This window comes from Anabrus simplex, chromosome 2 (genome assembly GCF_040414725.1).
Source record: "Anabrus simplex isolate iqAnaSimp1 chromosome 2, ASM4041472v1, whole genome shotgun sequence".
Taxonomy (NCBI): Eukaryota; Metazoa; Arthropoda; class Insecta; order Orthoptera; family Tettigoniidae; genus Anabrus; species Anabrus simplex.
Genome location: NC_090266.1, coordinates 359,302,971 through 359,326,295, shown reverse-complemented (window position 1 = coordinate 359,326,295; position 23,325 = coordinate 359,302,971). Strand labels below are relative to the sequence as shown.

At 39.0% G+C, this 23,325-nt stretch overlaps 1 protein-coding gene across 1 annotated transcript in view; it reads right to left on the bottom strand.

Annotated features, from left to right (window-relative positions):
* Positions 1 to 23,325, bottom strand: part of LOC136862829 (uncharacterized) — a 148,608-nt gene that overhangs the window by 93,675 nt on the left and 31,608 nt on the right. Inside the window, exons 4-6 of the mRNA XM_067139093.2 lie at positions 17,253 to 17,536; positions 8,551 to 8,673; positions 5,160 to 5,417 (exon numbers count right to left, since the gene is read on the bottom strand). Coding sequence (XP_066995194.2) covers positions 5,160 to 5,417; positions 8,551 to 8,673; positions 17,253 to 17,536 — 665 coding nt within the window. The remainder of the gene's footprint in view (positions 1 to 5,159; positions 5,418 to 8,550; positions 8,674 to 17,252; positions 17,537 to 23,325) is intronic.

Genomic DNA, 23,325 nt, shown 5'->3' with positions numbered 1-23,325 from the left:
GAAATTAAAGGTAGTGGAATTTCGTTTCACAAGTTTCCAGTGAATGTTCAGTGTTCGAAACATTATACAGAGGAAGTATTACGCATGAGATACGACTACAAGCTGACGAAATTAGGCCTCTGTTACTAATTTTTGATCCGAGTTACGTCATAAGAATCGGGCGATCTCAAAATTTGTCACTGGACTTTTTGTAAACAATGCTATCGTGACCGGCGATCATTTGAGAGGCCCCATCAAACTCAGAAGTCTTAAATTAGGAAACCAACCAGAAAAAGAATTTGCCCAAAAAATTTGGAGAAAATGAATTTAGCAAGAGCTAAAAATATTGTATTTTCCGCTGAAACAATCTCTGGTTTGAAAAGTATGGAGGTGATGTGTCCCGACAATATTAAATACAGTTTAAAATAAACCATTTGTTCTGAGGAGCATTTTATGAAATTGTTCGATGCGCATGACGTCTGCAACACCTCACATGGGACATATTTCAGGAATGAGAACAAATGAGCATCTGTTAGTACTGAAGAGGAACACCTCAGTTGGTTAATTAATGATTTCCTGTCATATATTAAGAAAATTCAAATGCATTCAGAGGAAGTAAAGAAGATTCATGAGGGAAATGTATCAGGCATAGATCTTGACTACCCAATCCACTGTGGTCTGCGTAAAATACTTCATAAGTATACATTTGCATTATGCATTGACGAGGAACCTAACAAGCGATGACATCGAGCTCTTCTTCAACTACCTAAGTCGCCAAGCGGAATACAATGACATTATGATTCGTATGGCAGAATAAAAACAGACTGTAACGGCTGTTAAGAACATATCTCTTCTCCAGCTACTCAAAGTCCAACATTGTGCCTCATTCGTTTTCAAGATCGAGGAGCCCTCAGATACCGAAAATCGTCGTCTTTGGCACTTCTGCAGTGAACGACGGAATTTGTCGCCTCCGCTGCGCAGTACTTGCCCCGAAGAGAGGTTTTCCTCGAAAGAGATGTTCAACAGTGAAATTAAGTGTAAAAAGTGTAAAGACGACAAACCATCTTTTTTTACTATAAACATTTCTGGGACCTCTATTAGACAACATTGCTTCGAGCCACTCAAGTAAAAAAGGGAAAGTTTTGAAACTTGATAAGAAGCCCCTCAAAAGGAAAGTTTTGAAACTTCAATGAGATATCCGAGCCAAGGAAGTACCGCTCTATAAATAAAGAACTGTCAATACTCGCAAAAATATTTTCTTTTTATTTAGGATATAATTTACTTATTGACATATACGGCCATGCGAATACAAGGGGGCAAGAACGCTATCCTAGTGGCTGAATGGTGAACTAGGATGTCACCCATTTCCATGAGTGCATTTCAAGGCCTTGTATTATAGCGTAGGCAACGGAATGAACAACGTGGGGAAGTACAAGCCCGACTGAGGAGAAGAGACTTGCGCTCGCGTGCACAGGTATTTCTAGCACACGCACTGCGCTTACGGCGGGCAGGGTTTGACACCCGTGACCTGACATAATACAGGAGTCCGACTCGTTGGCTGAATGGCCCACGCACTAGCCTTCGGTGCAGAGGGTCCCGGGTTCGATTCCCGGCCAGGTCAGGGATTTTAATCGCTTCTGATTAATTCTTCTGGCTCGGGGATTGGATATTTGTGTCAGTCCCAACACACTTCTCTTCATATTCACCAAGCAACCACCACAGAAACATAGTCATTACATCCTGCATATAGGGTTGCGTTAGGAAGGGCATCCGGCCGTAAAACAGGGCCAAATTTACATATGCGACGCAGTTCACACCTGCGACCCCACAGGTGTGGGAAAGGCGGTAGCGTAGGAAAAGAAGAAGAAGATCTAACATAATGCAGGATGTTTCCAATTTTAAGGCTGATAAAAAATTTTAAAAAGAGGTGGAAAACTCTAGATTTTTGCTATCATTATGGATGAAACACGCGATGTTGCCAACAGATTCCCACTTAACAGTTTGGAGATATATTACAATATATGAAAATATGGAAGAGATACAGTGGTGGTCAAAATAATAGAGCCACCTGGCAAAGGTTTAGAATAAAGTGCAAATTTATTACTAGACATGTTTGTACTATGATGGAAACAAAATTTTACGTTGTACAGGAACCATTACAACAGAGTCACATTGTACCACAGTCAGTTATATAGATAACACAGCTGAAACTAATCAATAATATTCAAAATAATACCAGACCACAGGGTCAAAAAAATAGAGCCAATTGACGCAAATATTTTGTACTTGATCTAAGTCTTATGAAATTTACAGGAACAGTCGTTTTTGCATAGGAGTGCATTAGTACTTCGTGGTGTAACCCTTATTTTTGAGGATTTCCCTACACCTCTTACCCATAGAGTCGACTAAACGCCTGCATTCGTCGCTGCTGATCGCATACAAGGCTCTCTGGATTTCTTCCCAAAGTTTATCTAAAGACGTAGCTTTTGAGCGGTCAATTCTCTTGTCTACGATCTCCCATAAGTTCTCGATGGATGATGCGTCAGGGGATTGAGGTGGCCACTCTAATACTTCGATATGGTGATATTGAAAAAACTGCCTTATGATCCTTGCAGTATGCTTTGGATCGTTATCGTGCTGAAATTTCCATTTCAGCGGCATTTCCTCTTCAGCATAAGGCAGCATCACATTTGCTAAGATGTCGTTGTACATTTCTGCGTTCATTATGCCGTTGATACGGTGTATTGGACCAAGGCCATACCATGAAAAACATCCCCATACCATAACACTTCCGCCACCGTATTCCACAGTTTTTAAAGTGTACTTGGGATTAAATTCCTGGTTTGGTGGGCGGCGCACATAGACTTTTCCGTCTGAGGCAAACCTATTATACTTGGATTCATCGGACCAAAGGATGTTCCTCCACCAAATATTGGATTTGTGTTCATTTCTCCGGGCGAAGGCCAACCTTTTCCGAACATTAGCTTTTGAAACATGTGGCTCCTGTCTCGCAATGCGCCCATTCAATTTTGCGGATCTCAGTCGTCTTTAAATCGTTGAATTTGATGGTTGAACATCATTTTTGTCGCTAAACAAAATGGCTTTCAGTCGTGGTGGTGACAAAAATGGGTTTCTTTACTTCCCTAGTGATGAGTCTGTCTACGCGAGGAGTAGTTACACGAGGTCGCCCCCTGTTCCCCACCTGCGGCTTAGTTTGTTTTGCCAGTCTAATGGCGTTCTGGACTCGTTTTCGCGAAACGTGTAAATCTTTGGCTATTTGATTCATGGATATCCCACTTTTGAACATCCGGAACATTACTATACGACCATCATCACTTGTATGCTCTGCTCTGCCCATCTAGAAGAATGTAAACAAAACCAAACGTCAATTTACATAAAAAATAATATTGAGTGGAGGTTTGTTGACAAATAATATCGCTAGCCCCCAAAACAACTGCAAAAAATCAATTTGAATGGGACTTCTGTAAAACGGCTCTATTATTTTGACCCATAAGATTCTTACCTTTATGCCTCTTTTCGAACGTCTAGCTCAAACGCTTCCTTTCGCACGACTACAGACAGCAGCGACGTCTTCCCTGATGTTGTCTAAAAGGGACTGACAACACGGCACTCGTGGAGATTTTGCGAACTAATAGATATCCTAGTTCTTAATCTCGTCAATAGAGGTGGCTCTATTATTTTGACCGCCACTGTATATTTACGTTTATACTTTCCACTGATAACAGCAGCGAACGAACTGCCAGAAGACGAGTACAGTGATAAATTTGCCGCACAAACTTATGATGTGCGCCGTTGATTGCAGGAGAACAAGGCGGTCTAAAATCCTAAATATAGAGAAGGTATCCCCAAGGCATCATTGATTCACACATAACATGGACATGGTTACAGAATAACTTGGGAGCGATATGCAGAATTGTAAAATATTTTTGAAACATTCTCAGGGCTTCATCGTTTGTTAACAAGTCTTCAAAGTGAACAAAGGCTGTCAATAATAATAATAATAATAATCAATAACCATTTTTACGGTTTTTGGAGAGGCCGAGGTGCCGAAATTTAGTCCCGCAAGAGTTCTTGTACGTGCCAGCGAATCTACCGACACTCGAATGACGTATTTGAGCACCTTGAAATACCGCCGGACTAAACCAGAATCGAACCTGCCAAGTTGGAGTCAGAAGGCCAGTGCTTTAGCCGTCTGAGCCACTCAGACCGGTTAGGGCCAAGGTTTACACATGGTTGAAACACGTGAAGCAATTATCGCAACAGAATAGGAGAAGTGATGTTCAATTTCAAGTTGGAGCTTTGAAAGTTGGCTATCACTCACCGACTCCGTTCTTTATATAGACCCGCGGAAGACTAGTAATTTCCATTTCCAGGTAATTATGGGCGCCTTCTTCATTGTTTACCAGCTTTCAGCTTCTATGAATTTGTCTTATCGCGAAGCTCAGCAATAAAGCGGTGGTATATTGCTTAGCATGCTGTTGACCGCCATATTGTTCGCTACTGCACCGTCGTTGTTGCCTCTTGCCGGCATTACAGACTTCCACCGAACCCCCGCCCTCCAGGCCTTCATTGTCAAAATAATAATAATAATAATAATAATAATAATAATAATAATAATAATAATAATAATAATAATAATAATGCCTTTAAAATCAGCAACACCTCTCGAAAATTCACGCCAGCCAGTCCACTGTACACAGTCCCCAAAAAGAAGTCTTTGCTTCAATGCTCATTATAGTGTGACAATATACATATTCCATTCATGTAGGTTCAACTACAGATTTATTTGTGAAGAACGCCATCTCACTGGAGGAAATTTTGCCACAAAAATAGCTATCTTGAGCAACTACCTCCTGAGACAAGAACACTTGCATTTCTAGTTATTTACAACGTTGCAGTTATATGTTCTTTATTTTTTAGAATGTGGTATTTCAGTATACCAATTTTTTTGCACCTGTTTACTGAGAATGTTGGTAATTGATTGACTGATAATATAAATAGAACTTTATGTGTTCCTGTCCTGGGAGTTAGTTGGTGAGAGCCATTTCCCAAGCAGAAATAGCTTTAATGAGGTCATTCATTTTATATTTAGTGTATAATAGTACTGAAGTGTAAATAACACGTCTGTATACATAAAAAATATTCACAGATCTACTTACCTTGGCATGTTTTCCAGTCATCGCCTAACATAAAGCCTGTGGGACAGAGGCAGAAGGCGCTCCCCAAGGTATTTAGACAAGTATGTGAACATCCTGCTGTACCATCAGCACACTCATCCACGTCTTCACAGGTATGGTTGTCAGTAGAAAGTTTAGTTCCTGGGATGCCTTCACAGCTACATTCATAACTGGCCCACAGGTTGAGGCATGAGTCTTGACATGGACCATGGCCATTGCGAAGTAAACACTCGTTTATATCTGCAAAATATTAACTTAAATACTAATGCCAGAAAGCCAACTATACAATTGAGTGGCTCAGTAAAAGAACCACCCATCCCAACTTACTGTCGATTTTTGCTTCTGTGCGGTGTAAGTTTTCTAGCACCACCCTCTAGCAACGTCAATACCTTATAGTTGTATTCCTACTCGTTACATGGCGACAGCGGGTTTCTTTGATGGTGAACTTTCCAATGTTGTGCGCGAATGGAAGAAGTCTCCATCCCAACTCCAAGTAACGCAGTGCAGCAGTAAGCTAGTCAGAAACGAAAGAAAATGTATGACATCTTCTCATTACGCCAACATATGAGCTTGCTGAGGGTTCTAACTGCATTAAAGCAGACCATAAATAAATGGCATAATTAGAGCATCCAGATTTTTCTCAATGAACCAATACCTTAAGTATTTCGTTAAAGATCTAGGAACTGACTACAAATTTCGGATGTGCAGGACTGCATTCTGTACAGTTCATAGAACGGGCGTTCGAGAACTCTTTGGAGTGAGTACAATACTTTCTTTTACTTCTATTATGACGAATAATATACTTTCACGAACAAGTACACAAGGAAGTGTGGTTAATAAAATGTCTTCTTTGCAAGTAATGCCAGAACATCTTCCTCGTCTGATCGGTCCTTTAGTCCGCCTCCTACAGACAAACGTGGGATACATGATACATATCACATAATACTGTATATCACAAGAGAGAAAATACTTTCTACAGAAGAACACAATAACAATTGGCTTTACGTCGCACCGAAACTGTTAGGTCTTATGGCGACGATGGGATAGGAGCGGGAAGGAAGTGGCCGTGGCCTTAATTAAGGCACAGCCAGGGCATTTGCCTGGTGTGAAAATGGAAAACCATGAAAACCATCTTTAGGGCTGCCGAGAGTGGGATTCTAACCCACTACTCTAGAAAGCAAGGTAACAGCTGCGCGCCCCTAACCATACGTCACATTGCTCGGTACTTTGTAAAGAAGACAAGATATGGATTTTCGAGATACACTTCCGATTACAGTCGCAGATCGAACCCCAATACATCGTTTATAACGCGAGAACTCTCTATATCAGAAAAGTACGGATTTTATGTTTCTAAATACAACGATGATGGTAAAGAACCAAATAAGGAACATATTTTCGGAGACGTAATCAATACAGAATATCATATTGGGTTTATGTTGCCCTCTACAAACACATATAAGGTGTGTGATGAAGCACAGCAAATGGATACTAAATCTTCGGAAAGCTGAAGCTGCATACGAGTCTCTAAAAAGAGATGAAGCAGACTGCAAAATAACAGACAGCGATACTCTGGTGATCACCATGAACTTGCAACAGGCACTTTCAATTCCACACTTATTCATTAAAGGTGCGTTTTATGAGCGACGACAGTGGACCTACAACTATGGCATCCGTATTTGGCTTGAGTATTTTGCTTCAAGAGGAACCAATGCGATATCCAGCTGTTTGTTGAAAGCTGTGCATCTTATTGAAGAAAGTGCATAGAATAATTAACAATGATTCTTGTGTGGACTAGAACATGAATTTCACATGTCGATATGGATGTACATGATCGATAGCAGTTTGTTAGAAGAAACTGAGCATACATTTCGCGTACCAGGTCATACATTCGTTACTTGTGACACCGACTTTGGTTCATACAGGAACTTAAAAGGAAAACACAAGAGCCTCAAACTCATGGACAGTGGTCTCATTTGTTAAGAAAAGGTCGTGTGTAGAAACCTGTCAAAATCACTCATGAAGACTTAAGATGTTAAAGATCTGATGAACTAAAACACGATGTTAATCAAGCGAAATGTGACGAAAAATATGCTTTCAGTGACATAGCTTCAGAGGACCTGATAAGTCTAAGAACAAGAACGAGAAAGTGTTCTTTCTTACGTGATATAACTTTGCCTATAAAGTATACAAATGTAAGGATATAAATCAAGCACATATGATGACATTATAACTCTAATGTAGTCCGCAACTCCTGCGTGTACCAAGTATTTTAAAGTGACCTTCAGTGCAAATCCGTGGTCAAATGTTGAAGATATAAAGTAATGTTAGGAAAAGGCTAGGAAAGCAACAGATAGGGAATCTGCCACCTGGGCGACTGCCCTAAATGCAGATCAGTATTGATTGATTGATTGATTGTAATTGGTTAAGTGACATATTCTGTTTTAGTCTGCCGCTTGATACTGATTTTTCATTATTATTCTTAGATCCGTCATTTCTAGGAAGAAAGACCATGACTATACGAGAACCCCTATTAATATCAAAAATATAATATGACTTGTAACTTTATTGCTATACACTGTTTAATAAAAACGTATTTATCTCCAAACGAGCTCGCGTTGGAATGGGTAGTCCTTATAGTGAGCCCCTCAAATGTGAAAAATAATGGAATTATATTGATTAAGGCTATCATGATCTATATTGCATCACCTTAATCAATTAGCCCACCATATATTTCTTATATTACACCAGCTCTTGAAGGTGTCAGATACATACAGATTTAAGATTATTGTTACATTATTGAGGTTTAAATAATCAAGACCCTATAAAAAATATGAATCTGAAGACCAAAAGAATTCTCCTGTACAAATATTATTATATATAGAGAGTCATAAAGAACACCTGCAAATATTTCATGAATTACGGAAAGATGTTGATATTAATTCAAATAACTCCCTAGATAGTACACAAAATCACTCAATCACCAAACACTCGGTTATTTCAAACTATAGCCTTTTATGAAAATGATTGTGAAGGTCTGAGTATCACTTTTGATAATATCACGGTTCTGTTTCCTGGCGCATAATTTATGGTAAACAATGGGACTCTACTGTCTGTAAATTTGGCATTATAATATAGGAAACATGTGCATAGCAGATCAGTAAAGGGAAAATACTTCACTTCAGATTTACATTTCTCGTGAACTGTAGCAAATTTTATCAACAGCAATCTTCCTAATCTCAACTTCTCATTTCCTTTTTTTTTTAATTTTTTTTATTTTTTTTACAATTCTTGCAAGTCCTCTATATCTTTATTCCCTTTCATGTTCCTAAATCTGTTTTATCTTCCATCAGTTCTAAATGTAAAAATGACATACCTTCGCAGCTTTTGCCATCGTCAGCAAGCCTCAATCCTGGTGGGCAAAAACAATGATATGATCCTAGAGTGTTGCGACATCCACTTTCACAACCACCATTTGAATATTCACATTCATTTATATCTGAAAAGTAAAATATGAAAACATGAGTGCACCTTAGCCAAAAAAATAATAGATAAATGGATCAGTATACGATCAATCAGAGCTTAAGACAAAGTAAATCGTAACATTAAGTTGGGAATTAAATGAACGTTTTGTTCCACCAAACAATGAAGGAAGTGGTAGGTCTTTCTAACTCACTTTACGACACATTTTTTTGTTAGTAGTTTAACGTCGCGCTAAAACATTGAAGGAAGATTTTCACCGACGTAAGGATAGGAAAGGGGTTGGAGTTGAGAAGGAAGCGGTCGTGGCCGTAATTATATTACATCCCCAGCATTTGCCTGATGTTAAAATGGTAAAAAATCATAAAACCATCTTCAGGGCTACCGAGGGTTGGATTTGAACACAGAATATCCCGAATGCAATCTCACAGTTACGCGACCCTAAAGTGAAAAATATTAACTTGAATTCAAGATAAATGGGAATTGACCCTGAATTACATGATGCCGTATGCATATGGAAGATAAGTATTTTTTTATTATATCAACAATTTTATTCGCGTTCTAGCATTACCTAAAGCTCAAATATTTTACACTCACCTTGTCTTGGGATAAAAATCTGTCGAGGTGTGTCTGCACAGGCACTGTGCCGATATTTTCTAATAGTGTACCTCGTCACTGAAGGATTGTTAGAGAGAGGTATTCACTACATAGTTTACTTAAGAGTGGTTTTGAAAGATCTCTTGTTGATATTAAAACATTTACATCTGGATTTCATGCCTTTACTCTTTATACTCCAATTTACTCTAACTAATATCGATATAAATACACTCTCTACTAACAAATAATCGGAAATAAGTCTAAAATGTTTGCTTAAAGTCAGGAACTCGCGGATCCACCACTTTCTATTACATTAGTAGCCACAAGGTTAGATATTCTCTCGACTATGTTGTTCAGGACACCAACTGGAATGTGTCACATTTCTTGCTGCAATATCTCACACAGATGGACAATGAGGATTGGCCACATCCTCCAAGACGTCACGTGCCTGTCAAATTCACCCCCAAAATATACAAGAAGGAGGCTCTGTGCTGATAAGTCCAGTCGGTAAGCATTATTCTTAGCATACCACTACACAGTAACCACCACCTGGTAGCAATCTGGAAACATTTTATAACCAGGAATTTTGAAGTAAAATTGCGAATTCATGCTACAATGGTCCTGAAACATGATATTTCGTGGTGGGCATTGTATTTCCCGTCCATTAGAATACTTTCCCTGAATTGCCACCACATCAACACATGTTCATCCATCTGAAGCAAAGTGAACCTCGACCCATCTCTCTACAGAACCAATTCCCACTGTTTCAGTGTCCAGTTACGATAGTACAAACATCATTTGAGCCTCAGAGCTTAATTCCTCTTTGTTATGTCCAGATTACGTACTCTTGCTCTTCTCGAACATCTGAGTGGGTGGGCCACATTTCACAATGTTCTAATGGAAGGAAATATTCATCCTTCTACCTGGAACTCCTGTCTGACGGTGGTTATCGGCCGTCTCTTGTTTTGACATTTTCTATTCTCAAGACTCTGTGGTCTGTTGATCACAATATTCTGTCAATCGTAATATTTGCCATTGTCGCAATGTCCATATACACTAATGCTGCTATTGATTCGAGACTGCTTCTTAACTTCATTGTCATTGCCCTTCTGGGCAACCCACTGAGGTGGCAGACCAATTATTACGCTTTTCTTGAAGTTTATTTCAGCTGGTCCTCTCGTTCACTAAGCCAAATGAAGGCTGCCAAGTCACGTTAGCTACTTACCGAGATAAATTACCTGCTAAATTATCAACCAGTTTGGGTGCAGAGTTAATTTTTTGTACACAGTGCATATTCAAACACGTTTCTTTTAGAAGGAAGTATGAAAAATCACCAAAAGACTAGAAAATACATTAGTCATATGCACTATATTATTATTATTATTATTATTATTATTATTATTATTATTATTATTATTGTTGTTGTTGTTGTTGTTGTTGTATAATATGTTATTGTGCTATACGTTTTTCTTCAATGCATATTTACTCAAGTAGTGACAGCTGCTTACAAAAATTATTAGATAATATCCAGAGTTTAGAAAAAAATGTAGTCACATCCTTCAAAATTTAGAAGGAAAGAAATGTAAAACTGGACTTTTACGGAACTTGTAATTTTAACTCATGAGTAACTGAACCAATTATATTTTACTACACGTCATCATAGAGTGCTTTTATTATGTAGGTACTGCATTACTTCATCAGAATCATCCACATAAATACAATAAAAACCAGTCTTTGTCAAATCTACTCAAGCCAAACCTTACAACAGTTATATTGCTGTCCATAGTGTTCTTGTCGTACAGTTCATATAATTCCATTTACCGCCAACATGATCTATTCTGTAACATCCTCCTCTTCCTGTTTCTCTTCCTCCTCTTCCCCTTCATCCTCCTAAGAGGTACCATTATAACCTGAAATCTGTTGATCAAATGGCCCTGGGTTTATATTTGGCTCTTACATTTTGTATTCATCCTATAATGGAACTCATTAAAATTGAAAAGCTCATTTACAAACATTACTAAGTCAAAAACATTGATTTTCACGAAATGTATTTTTTGAACCGGAGCCTATGTAGTCATATATTACTCCATTATCACATAAGATAAACATTTTCAAAGTAATATTAAGAAGAATGTTAACAAATTAAAACTCCAATTTTAAGTCACGCTATTAACGTTAGAATACTTAGAGTGTTTTGTTTTTCAAAAATAAACTAAGTCACTTGACTTAGGTCGATTCGAGAAAACAACTGCGGACTTACTGAGTTTTGGAATAAAACACCTACATGCATATTGTAGGTTCCGGATTCCGAAGATCGATTGCAAGAACTCAAAACAATAGTATTTTAGTTATTTATTCTAGATTTCTCCTTATTTACTTTAATATTAACTAAAATATACAGAAACGTTAGATTTACAAGTTATCATGCAATATTGTGGATTTACATAATGCAAACGTACACAAACTTCCCTTAAAAATCAATGAGGTAAACAAACAATTGTTGAATTGTCGTATACCTGTCATTAAAAATAACGTCAAAAATAATAATTTAGGAATATTAAGCCTTAACATTGTACTACTAGCCTTAACTGCTGTGTAATGCTACACAAATGGCTCCTCGTCAGCATAGTGTTCTGTACGATCAATCACATCTGCGTCATCTGTGAAGCTCTTGAAAGCTTGATTGTAATATTACTGAGCTTGTTCAGACAGACAGACAAACAAACTATAGAAGCTCTTCAACATCCTTCTTCTTCTTCTTCTTCTTCTTCTTCTTCTTCTTCTTCTTTGCAGGTAAATTATTACATTCCTGTGCTACATTGACCAATCTGTAAGAGTTCCTCAAATAATAGACTGATTTCCTCTTTAACACTCGATATTCATATACGTCTGTATAATGGGTATTCTTGGCAAAAAATATATTTCTTTCCTTTATAGTACAGAAAAAAGTGCTGTTCCTTATCAACTTGTAAATCGAGCTAACTTGTAGACATGCGTATTACATTTAACGGAGTTTGGAAGACATCACGACCTTACTTATATAGTTTTGAAAAAAAGTGCTATATCTAACCCCCACATTTTTACGATGACATTGTGAGTTCTGGATTAAACAAAACCCACAACATTACTCACTTTCGTCAAAAACTGACTTAGTAAGTTTTGGAAACGAGCTCTTCGATTATTGGGAACAATTAAGGAGTTACTTTATTTCAACATATATCAGCTTCAGGGTAGTAAACTGACTGTAGCATTAATTGTGCTCAAGGAAAGGAAGCAAGCAAGTTGCTTTACGTCGGACCGACACAGATAGGTCTTATGTCGACGATGGGACAGGAAAGGGCTGGGCAAATGGGAAACCACGGAAAACCACTAATTTATTGTGCAATATTGTGCTTTAGTTTCTCATTTACTATAATAGAAGTACTCAATAATGTCGACAAAAAGGCACGAGAGAAGACACTACGTTGTGGCAAAAGAAATGTAATTGCGCGATTTGTTAAGTGCGGTGACGAGAAAGCCGCGCAGAAACATCTTTACCTCCTTGCAAGTAACTCAACTAAAAGGGCAGCAAAATACTGTGACTTTTTCTCAAAGACAACACAGCGTATTAGGAAGGAATGTGCTCCGTGTGGTTCGTTATGGACACCCGGAAAGAAGAGAAAATGGCCTGAAGTGCATAGATGACTTTGATCGTTGTGAAATTAAATATATTATTGAAGAATGTCGGACAGAATGTAGTGCCCCCATGTACAAAGCTTTTGCCTGTCCTGAAAGAACAAATTAACTATCACTGAGGAGTGGTGACCCTAAGGCGTATTGTGAAAGCTGGGGGATTTCGTAGAGTAAGATGCGATTCGGGAAGGAGGATATTAATAGCGAGGGAAAATATTGTACATTGGAGATGTACCTATCTACAGAAAATGTGGAAATTCAGAGAAAAATGTATGCCATTTTCATTTTTCTAGATGAAATTTGGATAGATGAAACGTAACATTTCGGAAGTACTCGCAACGCAAAGAAGTTCTGGATGTAACAACCGATATAAAAGGTAGAAACTGGTTGACTGCTCTATATCTCGGGGGAGATACTGGCTTTCTTGAAGGATGCGAATAAAATTATGGGACAGGAACTGCTACCACGGTGAGATGAACGCTGAAAATTTCGAGAGGTGAGTTCAGGGAAGAAGTGATTCCTAAGACAGCCAAGCTGCAGAAACTGTGTGTTGTGGTGATGGACAATACTCCATACTACGGTAAACAGGCTGACAATCCACCAAAGAAGAGATCGCTGAAGTTGAGATGCCGGATTACTTAAGAGACACGGCGGGATTTGTGGCGATAAAAAGTGGAAACATGCACTTTTCTCGCTGGTAGATCAAATTCGTACGAAGGAAAAGGTTTATCTCATTGACACGCTTGGCCAGTCGCGGACACACTGTGGCCAGATTGCCACTCTATATGTGTGATCGTAATCAAATCGAGCTTGCCTGGCTCCATGTTAAGGATTATGTGCGATCCCACAGCACTGCTCCAAAAGACTGCAGGAGCTGGTCCAGAAAGGTATAGAAAGCGTGGCTCCAAGCTATTGGGCCGTATTCTGTAGTAAGATCATTCGAATATATGATTCCTTTCTGGGGGAAAAGAAGGTTTAAAACCTTGTAAGTGATATTAATGAAGGTGATAGCAGTGATGTTAGCAGTGGTAGTGAAAGTGATAAGAACAACACCGAAGATACGGTTACGTTCGCTGCTGCATTCACCCCTCTGTAAGCCAGGTGACAGAATAGCTTTTAAAAATATAAAACGTTTAGTGTTTGAAGTTGTAAATGATAGTGTTCAAATCACGGTGTCGGTGCGTATTTAAATGTTTAATATGAAGAAATTAAGTTTAATAATATCAGGTGCTATATTAAAAAATGCGTCATTGAAATTCCTGAAGTAAAATTCCGTAATTAATATAATTATGTCTCTTCCGAGTGAAAGTGTGAACATAACTAAATCTGTGGAGCCATTCAAGTGTATAAATAACGAATGGAAAAAGTGAATATTTTAATAATGAAGTTGGATGTTTCAGAGAGCCCGCACTGTCTGTCACGACTAATGTTTGTAGCCTGGAGTGTAGTATCTGTTACTCGTATCGTACTTACAAGTAAGTTCTCGTCGGACGCAGACAGCATGATGTGACAGGTGAAGCCCTGGCCCCTTGGCCCTACGTCTGAAGACAGTTAATTCCCAGTCAAACTGTTTCCAGATATTTGAGGGCCTTATGATCAGTTTGATGACAGAGCATCCGTGGCTCAGGCGGCAGCGCGCCGGCCTCTCACCGCTGGATACCGAGGTTCAAATCCCGGTCACTCCATGCAGGACAAAGCGGAGGCGGGCAGGTTTTTCTCCGGGCACCCAGGTTTTCCCTCATCTTTCATTCCAGCAACACTCTCCAGTAACATTTCATTTAATCTGTCATTCATTTATCATTGCCCCAGAGGAGTGTGACAGGCTTCGGCAGCCGGCACATTTCCCATCCTCGCCGCTAGATGGGGGCTTCATTCATTCCATTCCTGACCCGGTCGAATGACTGGAAACAGGCTGTGTGGATGATCAGTTTGATGACATCCTCGCGAATTGCTTGGCTTTCATGAAAACAGCTGTTGGTCTCACGAGCCTGAGGGAGCGTTGTTCCAACCCTCAGTTCAGAACTGAAATCCTTGGACCATTCAGGCCTCTCAGTAAGAGGCAGGCATGCTACTCCTACACCAAGAGGCTGAAACTTCCTGAATGGATTGTAGCCAATTAACTCAACTTGACAAAGAAACACCAGATGAATTTTTCGTTCATGACGTGATATAAAGCATACCCACTCCGAACACATCTATGATAATAATAATGATATAGATTTTACGTCCCATTAACTACTTTTACTGTTTTCAGAGATTCCAAGGTGCCCGAATTCTGTCCCGACGTGAGTCTGAGGTATTTGCACCTTCAAATACCACCGGGATGAGCTGGTCTGGAACCCACCAAAATGAGCTCAGAAGGTCAATGCAGAGCTATTTAGTCCGACTATTGAATGAAATCGTCACAAAGTAAACTGTACAACAACAGAAAGCATGTAGCTCAGATTCAGAAATAATGTTTCTGCGTCTCAAAATTAATCCACATAATATCTAGGATATAATATCAACCTTCTGTTTCCTTGAATGGTTTCCTGTTTATTTAGTGATCACTCAACTACACAAGAATCTCTTTAAACATTATTTCATTTTGCATAAATCCTATAGTTTTTTAACACCAATTAAATTAAACTGTAAATGAAATTAAATTGCGTATGGCTTTTAGTGCCGGGAGTGTCCGAGGACAATTGAACTGTGATATGAAAACACATTATTTTGCAAAAATATGAATTTCATCTCTTGTAAGTATTCCACAAGTTATGTCCATAAAACTCATGAAATAGGGACAAACAATTGTACGAATATGATAAAAGACAGAAGCTATGAAGGAAAATTGGAAGAAACACGAAGAATGAGTTAAAATGACAGACTAGGTTCTGCTCAGGATGCATTAACCTGGAAAAATATAGAGAAACAAGGAAACTGAAATGGGGAAGGACAAACCCGACACCTATACACACAGCCATCTACATAGATGCGTTCTCTCATTGATAATTCCAATTCTTCCCGATCTATTTTTACTCAGGCCTCAACAGCGGCGAGGCATGTTCGTAAAGGGGGAAATTCTTAAGAATTCTTTATTCTTTATACAGAAATAGTAAGAAAATGGGAATGATGCATAAGCAAATAAACGAAAGTTTCAGACATCCATATTCAGAATTCATTTTATCGACATTGACGTTTTTCCAAATATTGAACGTCAGCAAGGCAGGCAATTCATTCCTTATTAAGTAAATATCTCTACTTATAATATTAAAATTATATTGATGAAATATTAAATGCGAGGAATGTACGCTACCATGTGCTCAAATTCATTTTGAGTGACTGTTCAAATTCATTTTGAGTGACTGTTGTATGTTGGGTATTCAGACCGAAGGCTGGTTTGATCCTCCAACAGATGTCATACCTCGTAGATAGCCTGGGTGTCACTGAAGAGGCATACTAGGGAAACGAGGAGTTAAGTAGTTTCCCGTTGCTTCCCTCACCGAGCCAGAAGTTGCTATTACATATCAGTCTGCCAAGCCCATTGAAGTGCATGCACCATCTGATAATAACATAACAGGGACTGGCTGCTTAAGGAATGGTATTATTAGCATCGCTCATACCTCGGTCACTTTCATATTGTCAAAGCCAAGGTTGAGACTGAGACAGGTCAATGAAAGTAACTAGTTTATTCTAGCCCATACCAGAAGACATAGTGCATTGTAAACACTACATATCGCCAGCAAAGGCGTTTTGAGTGACTACACGTAGTAAAGTGTAGTGGTTTATGGCTTTTAGTGCCGGAGTGTCCGAGGACATGTTCGGCTCGCCAGGTGCAGGTCTTTCGATTTGATGCCCGTAGGCGACCTGCTGGTCATGATAAGGATGAAATGATGATGATGACGACACATACACCCAGCCCCCGTTTTAGAGAAATTAACCAATGGTGGTTAAAATTACCGACCCTGCCGGGAATTGAACCCGGGACCCCTGTGACCAAAGGCCAGCACGCTAACCATTTAGCCATGGGGCTGGATACTGTGACTACACGTGCTTTTTATGCAAAGAGGGGCCCAGTGAGCACCTCTCCTCTGGCACCTTACAGACTTCACATACTTAAAAACAAATTACAATTTTAAGAAGTTCACCCACATTATAATTATACTTCACATATGGACTGATCATGTTAGAACTTTTGTAACGGGTAATACAACAGCACATAAATTATTTACGATTTAAAGAATATTTCAAAAGTTTTATGTACCAAAATTGTTTGATTCTGTTCCCCATCCATGAAGTAACGTTTTGTGTCCACCAATACACGAGTACATGCATCTGCTGATTATTTACCTTTGCATGTGATACCATCAAGTCGAAAACCTCTGTAACAGGAGCAGATTGTTGCACCAGATATGATCTCGCAGATATGATCACATTCTCCTTTGATTTCACCACATTCCCTCCTCTGGATATGCACCTCTTCATTAGGAATGCAAGTAGGTTGTTCACCTATCCACTGACGATGACTGCATATAAGTTGAGAAACGTTTTGTGCTCGTAAATGATATTGGGAATAACATTTATATTCAGCAATCAAATATACCACGTTATGAAGAAGAGATGCTGTCTGAGTCCTGAAAGTACAGTAACATATGAATAAAAATTAGTACATTCAGGTAAATGTTAAAATAGGGATTATTCTGTAAATACTTGTAAGTAAAGTTTACAAAATTAATGTAAGTACATGAAATAATGTTAATTCCTATTTGTCGTTTACTTGGGAACCTGACTACTGTGCTTGTAAATCAAGTTTAGGAAAACAGAAATTTAGAAGATGAAACTGCTATTTAGTGCATTAATACACAGAAAGCAGAAAACCATATACTAAATATACAGTGATTATCGGTTAAGAAATGTTTTTATAATAATGTAGAGTATCATGAGCTATGTACAGTTTTTATACATGATTACATCTTCCTGTTAGTGAGACATATCACAAATGTTGTGAATGGTACGAGTGCCTCAGCTGTTCATGACGTGACATAAAACATACCTGCTATGAATACATATATACCACAACGTTATACTGAGAAGAAACCTGAAGAATATAAGTAGTACAGTGTAATGTAGAAACCAATGTTTGAAGATTTATATACCCCATTTCTTGTCAAGTATACAGTATATTCTAATTCAGTTCATTCTAGACATTCTTATACTTCCTGGCATTCCATGTGAAATAAGATGGTGCCAATGGAATGGTGCTATTACTTTCATTCAGACTATTAAAATGCGTTACAGAATACACTGACAATTGCACAGATACCGAGCAGCTTATCACGCTGCGTTCAGGCATGGCAAGTGGTGATTTTTTGCTCTGTACGCGGGAAAAAGGTGGGTTCAAATCGCCCGTCAGCCATCTTCGAAATGATTTCCCGTGGCTTTCCATTACAACTCTAGGCAAATGCCTGAATGTTTCCATTCCCAAGGCCACAACCACTTCCTTCCCATTCCTAGTCCGTACACCTACAAACACAAAGTACTCTCGCAAACAGGTACATGTAGTTCACCCCCAAAGGTGTACCGGGAAAAGAACGACAGAACTGGTGATCCGAACATTTCCTCAGACAATCTCCGCTCTAAAGGAAAAATAAATGTTCACAAATAAGAAACTCACCAAAATTGGCATAAAAATATGAGGCAATACCTAACCAAATGCTTTCTTTTTATTCTTAGGCAGAGATTGTAATATTTAATGACGGCATATAGCAAATATGTCAGCCATGTGGTTTAGTGGTTAGTGTAATGAGCCGCCACCCCGGAAGGCCCGGGTTTTATTCCCGGCTCTGCCATGAAATTTGAAAATGGTACGAGGGCTGGAACGGGGTGCACTCACCCTCGGGATGTCAACTTAGTAGATAGGTGTTCTATTTCCACTTCAGCCATACTCGAAGAGGTTTTCCGTGGTTTCCCACTTCTCCTTCATGCAAATGCCAAAATGGTGCCTAACTTCAGGACATGGTCACTTCCTTTCCTTTTCCTTGCATATTCCTTCCAATCCTCCCATCCCCACAAGGCCCCTGTTCAGCATAGCAATCGAGGCCACCTGGTCGAGGTACTGGTCGACCTCCATGGCTGTATCACCGACCAAATATCTCACGCTTCAGGACAGGACACTGCCCTTGAGGCGTTAGAGATGGAATCCCTCGCTGAGTACGGGAAAAAACAACCCTGGAGTTCAAACGAAATAAATAAATAAATAAATAAATAAATAAATAAATAAATAAATAAATAAATAAATAAATAAATAAATAAACTAATAAATAAATAAATAAATAATACAGAAAATACTTTTAAAAGCACATATTGCGTGGGGTAAGTGAGAAAACTCTTCTGAGTTTTAAATGACGATGATACTCATCATGTTCATTAGCATTTGTCCAGCCTAGCGACAGGGTCCACAATGTTGCTCCACTATCTCCATTTCACTTCGTCAAAGGTCATGTCTGAAAGTAGATTTACTCCCTTCGTATTCTTGTGAAGCGGATAAAACAAAGTTGCTTTGTTCGTCCTTTGGATATCTTTGCGATGACTTCCAGCACGTAGATGATCTTTGTCAATGTATCCACTTCTACTCGAAGCATATTTCCAAACCATCACGGTCGACTTTTGCACATTTTCTCCTGCGTCAGCATAACACAAAACCCTTTTCTTATGTCCATCCAATGTACATTCTAGTAATTCTGGCCATTGCTTATCTGGCTGTTTTAAATATTTATCTTTTTTGGCTACCTTTAAATTATATCATTCATAAAAGAGGTTAGGGTAATAAACCAGTCACTTCATTCTCCTGGTTTTCTAAATACAAATATTTTCTGCTGTTTAATTTACTGGCCTGCTACACAAAGTCCAATTTGAAATGTCCTACACTTAGGACGAAATGATAATTTACAAGTATCACTTAGAACATCCACTGTTTCAGGTTTGATTAACGTCACAACTCTATTGAAACTTCTAGCAGATTCTGGAAATGAAACTCAGGGCATGTGAAATTCAAATATGAGCTTGATCTAACGTTAATTTCATTGCACTTCACTGAGGTTCTTTGAGACATAGTGGTCAAATGCACTCCAGTATAATGTAGTAAACAAGACTTGAAGAATGATGCATTCTGTTCCAATTATGATCTATTGCCCATTGTCTGCTCCTGACAGTGTTTATAACGCCGTATTTCAGCCTACAGACACTTCAGTCACATAGATAGATTGGGAATATCATATGATAAATGTTTAATTCTCACACAAATGATATTACATAGCATTTCACCATAATATTAATCTTTTCACATTTGTAATCCTGAAGCATATCTTTTGAATGACAGGTAATCAGTTAGTGTCGATGATTCAATTAAGGAAAATTGTTCCGTCTTGAATTTATCAGTCAAACTCTAGACCCAAATAGGCCTACACTAACCATGGAGAAATATTATTTTAGTTAATTTTCCTGCCTATGAAAGAGATGAAAGGAAGTATGGATTTTGATAAATAAAAACGAAGTAAAATTGCAGCATGCCCCCAGTTATTTTGGGGTTAGCTGGAGTCACCCAGGCTCGTTTTGGTTTTGGCCACGTGCCTTCGTGACTCCACATTATTTCTGAGATGAAAATCTCAACCCAGAATTGGAACGTCAGCATTTTGTGTGGGCAGCCATCAGTTAAGCCACTGAGGTAATCCAGCTTCTCAGGGACTTCTGACAAATAACTTGACTTACTTATTTCCTGTATCTCGTACGTGGAGCATAGGGCGTCAATGAACTTCAGCCGCCGCTCTGTTCCACGCCATCGTTCTGATCTCGATCCAGGTCTTCCCTCCTTTCTCCACTTTCTGCTATTACACTCCTCCTCCACATGTTCCTTAGTCTGCCTCTTCACCTACTACCTTTGGGTTCCATTCCAGAGCTTGTCTTGCCACGTTGTCTTTATCTCGCAATAATGTATGCCCACTCCACTTCTATTTCCTACGATGCATCTCAATATCAATGGGTGTTTGATTTGTTCTTCTCCACAGCTCTTCATTGGAGATTACTTGTGGCCACCATACCCTCGGGATATTCCTCAAACTTCTGTTCACAAATGCTTGGAGACTGCTAATCAGTTGTTTGTCCGTCTTTCACGTTTCATACCCACAGAGCAGAAATGACTTGATATTTGTGTCGAAGATGCGTAGTTTGGTACAGGTGTTAAGTTCCCTTGATTTTCCGATTGTCCTCAGCATTGCAAATGCTCCTTTAGCCTTATTTATTCTATTTCCTATATCCTTTATAGTTCCTCTCCAGGTGGTGACCATATTTCCCAGGTAGCAGAAATGCTTGTCTTGTTGGATGTCTTGGTTTCCTAAAGTAATAGTGCTTTACTTCGGTTATTATAGCACATCTCCTTGGTTTTCTTTCCATTGATCTTCAACTTGCCTCTGATGCTTCGGTTTTTAAATCTTCCAGCTTTGCTTCCATATCCATAAAACTTCTGGCTAGCAAACTCAAGTCATCCGCGATCCCCAAGTCCTCCACTGAATTACTCTCCGGCGATTAATTGCCTTCTTCATCATAAGATCCAGCACCATAAGAAACAGTATAGGTGAGAGCAAACGACCTTGCTTAACTCCTGTGTTTACTGGGATGGGCTCAGACAACATCCCCTGATGTAAAACATGACATGTGCAGTTCTCGTATATTTCATGAGTTATCTTTATAATCTTCTTTGTGATCCCAAACTCTTTCATGGCTTTCCACACTTTTTCCTCATTACACTATCAAACGCCTTTGTCAAAATCTACGTATAGTAGATACAATGACGATGGCAACTCCGTGGATTGTTCTATAATTATGCCCAATGTATTGGTTTACTCTGTTCAGGAATAACCTTCTCTAAATCCTGCTTGTATACTTTACTCAACCTTGAGTTAAATCGCTGTTGTATTCATTCTACAATGAATCGTGAGAGTACCTCCCTTGGTATCGAAAGGAGGGTAATCCCTCTCCAGTTATCACATTTTAATAGATGTCCTTTCTTCGGAAGCTTAATCAACAGTCCTTTGATGCTTGTTGATTGAAGGAGACTAACATCTAAGGTCATCGAAACGCAACCGACCTTTCTTCCTATCTGTGGGGATCTTCTCTTCTTCCCATATCTTCTTGAAAAGTGGGAACAGAATCTCAATTGAAGTACCCATATCCGCTTTTAAGGCCTCCGGTGCGATATTGTCCATACCTGCCGCATTGCCATTCTTTAGTTGTTCAATGATCCTTTAGATCTCTGTTCTCCATTGTGGTTCTGTGCTGATAGCAACATATTCCAGCTCTTCTTTTGTCATCACTCCTGCTTCCCCTTCCTCGATTTATTTACGATTCGAAATCTCCAGAAAGAATTCTCTCCATCTTTCTGGCTGATCCTTTTGTGTGGACAGTAATCTCCCATCTTTGGCCTTCACTGCTTTTTCGGATCTAGAAAACTTTCCTGTTAATCTCTTGGTAATGTGGCAAAGGGTCCTACTATCATGGTTGTGTACTGCTGTCTCTGCTTGTGTTGCAAGATTATTGATAAATACTCGTTTGTCACGTAGAAAAAGCCTCCTCATTATTTTGATAAATTGATAAAAGTCTGTTCCAGCTTCTGTCTACTATTCTTGTGTTCTTGCTGTATTGAGTCTTTCCTGCATTCCTTCCTTTTATTCACGGCTTCCCATGTCGCAGAAGTTATCCATTCCTCTCTTCCTCTCTCCCTCTTGCCTAAGACCTTTTCACAGGTACCTATTAATGTAGGTACTCTCTATGCTCGTCCAATTATGTTCAATATCCTGTCCTTTTTCTTCCTCTCTTAGCTGTTGGAATCGGTTACTCAATTGTTGTGAAAAATGTTGTTGCACCTCCTTATCCTTCAGTTTATCCTCGTGTTTTGATGTGTGCCTAGTACTTGCAATCTTCAGTCGGAGCGTAGCTACTACTAAATGATGGTCACTTCCCAAATCTGCTCCCTCTGGTTCTTCACATCCAACAGGGAGGGTCGCCGTGTCTTCCTAATAGTGAAATGGTCAATCTGATTCTCCTTTCTACAATCAGGGAAAAACCCATGTCACTTTATGGCAGTTCTTATGAGGGAAGATAGTGCCTCACGTCACCAGTCTGTTGTTACTACAAAGTTCAATACATTTTTTACCATTCTCATTTCTATTACTTATACCATGTTTTCCCATTATAGTTTCTACTCCTTGGTTATCATTGCTAACTTTCGAATTCATGTCTCCCATTACGACCAGATGTTCCCTTTTCTTTGTTTTTAACGGGGTTCGTTGTAGCTGACCAAATCATTGTTCCTTTTCTTCTTCTACTTCTTGTTCTTCTTCTTCTTCTCCTGCCTAACACTGCACCACTG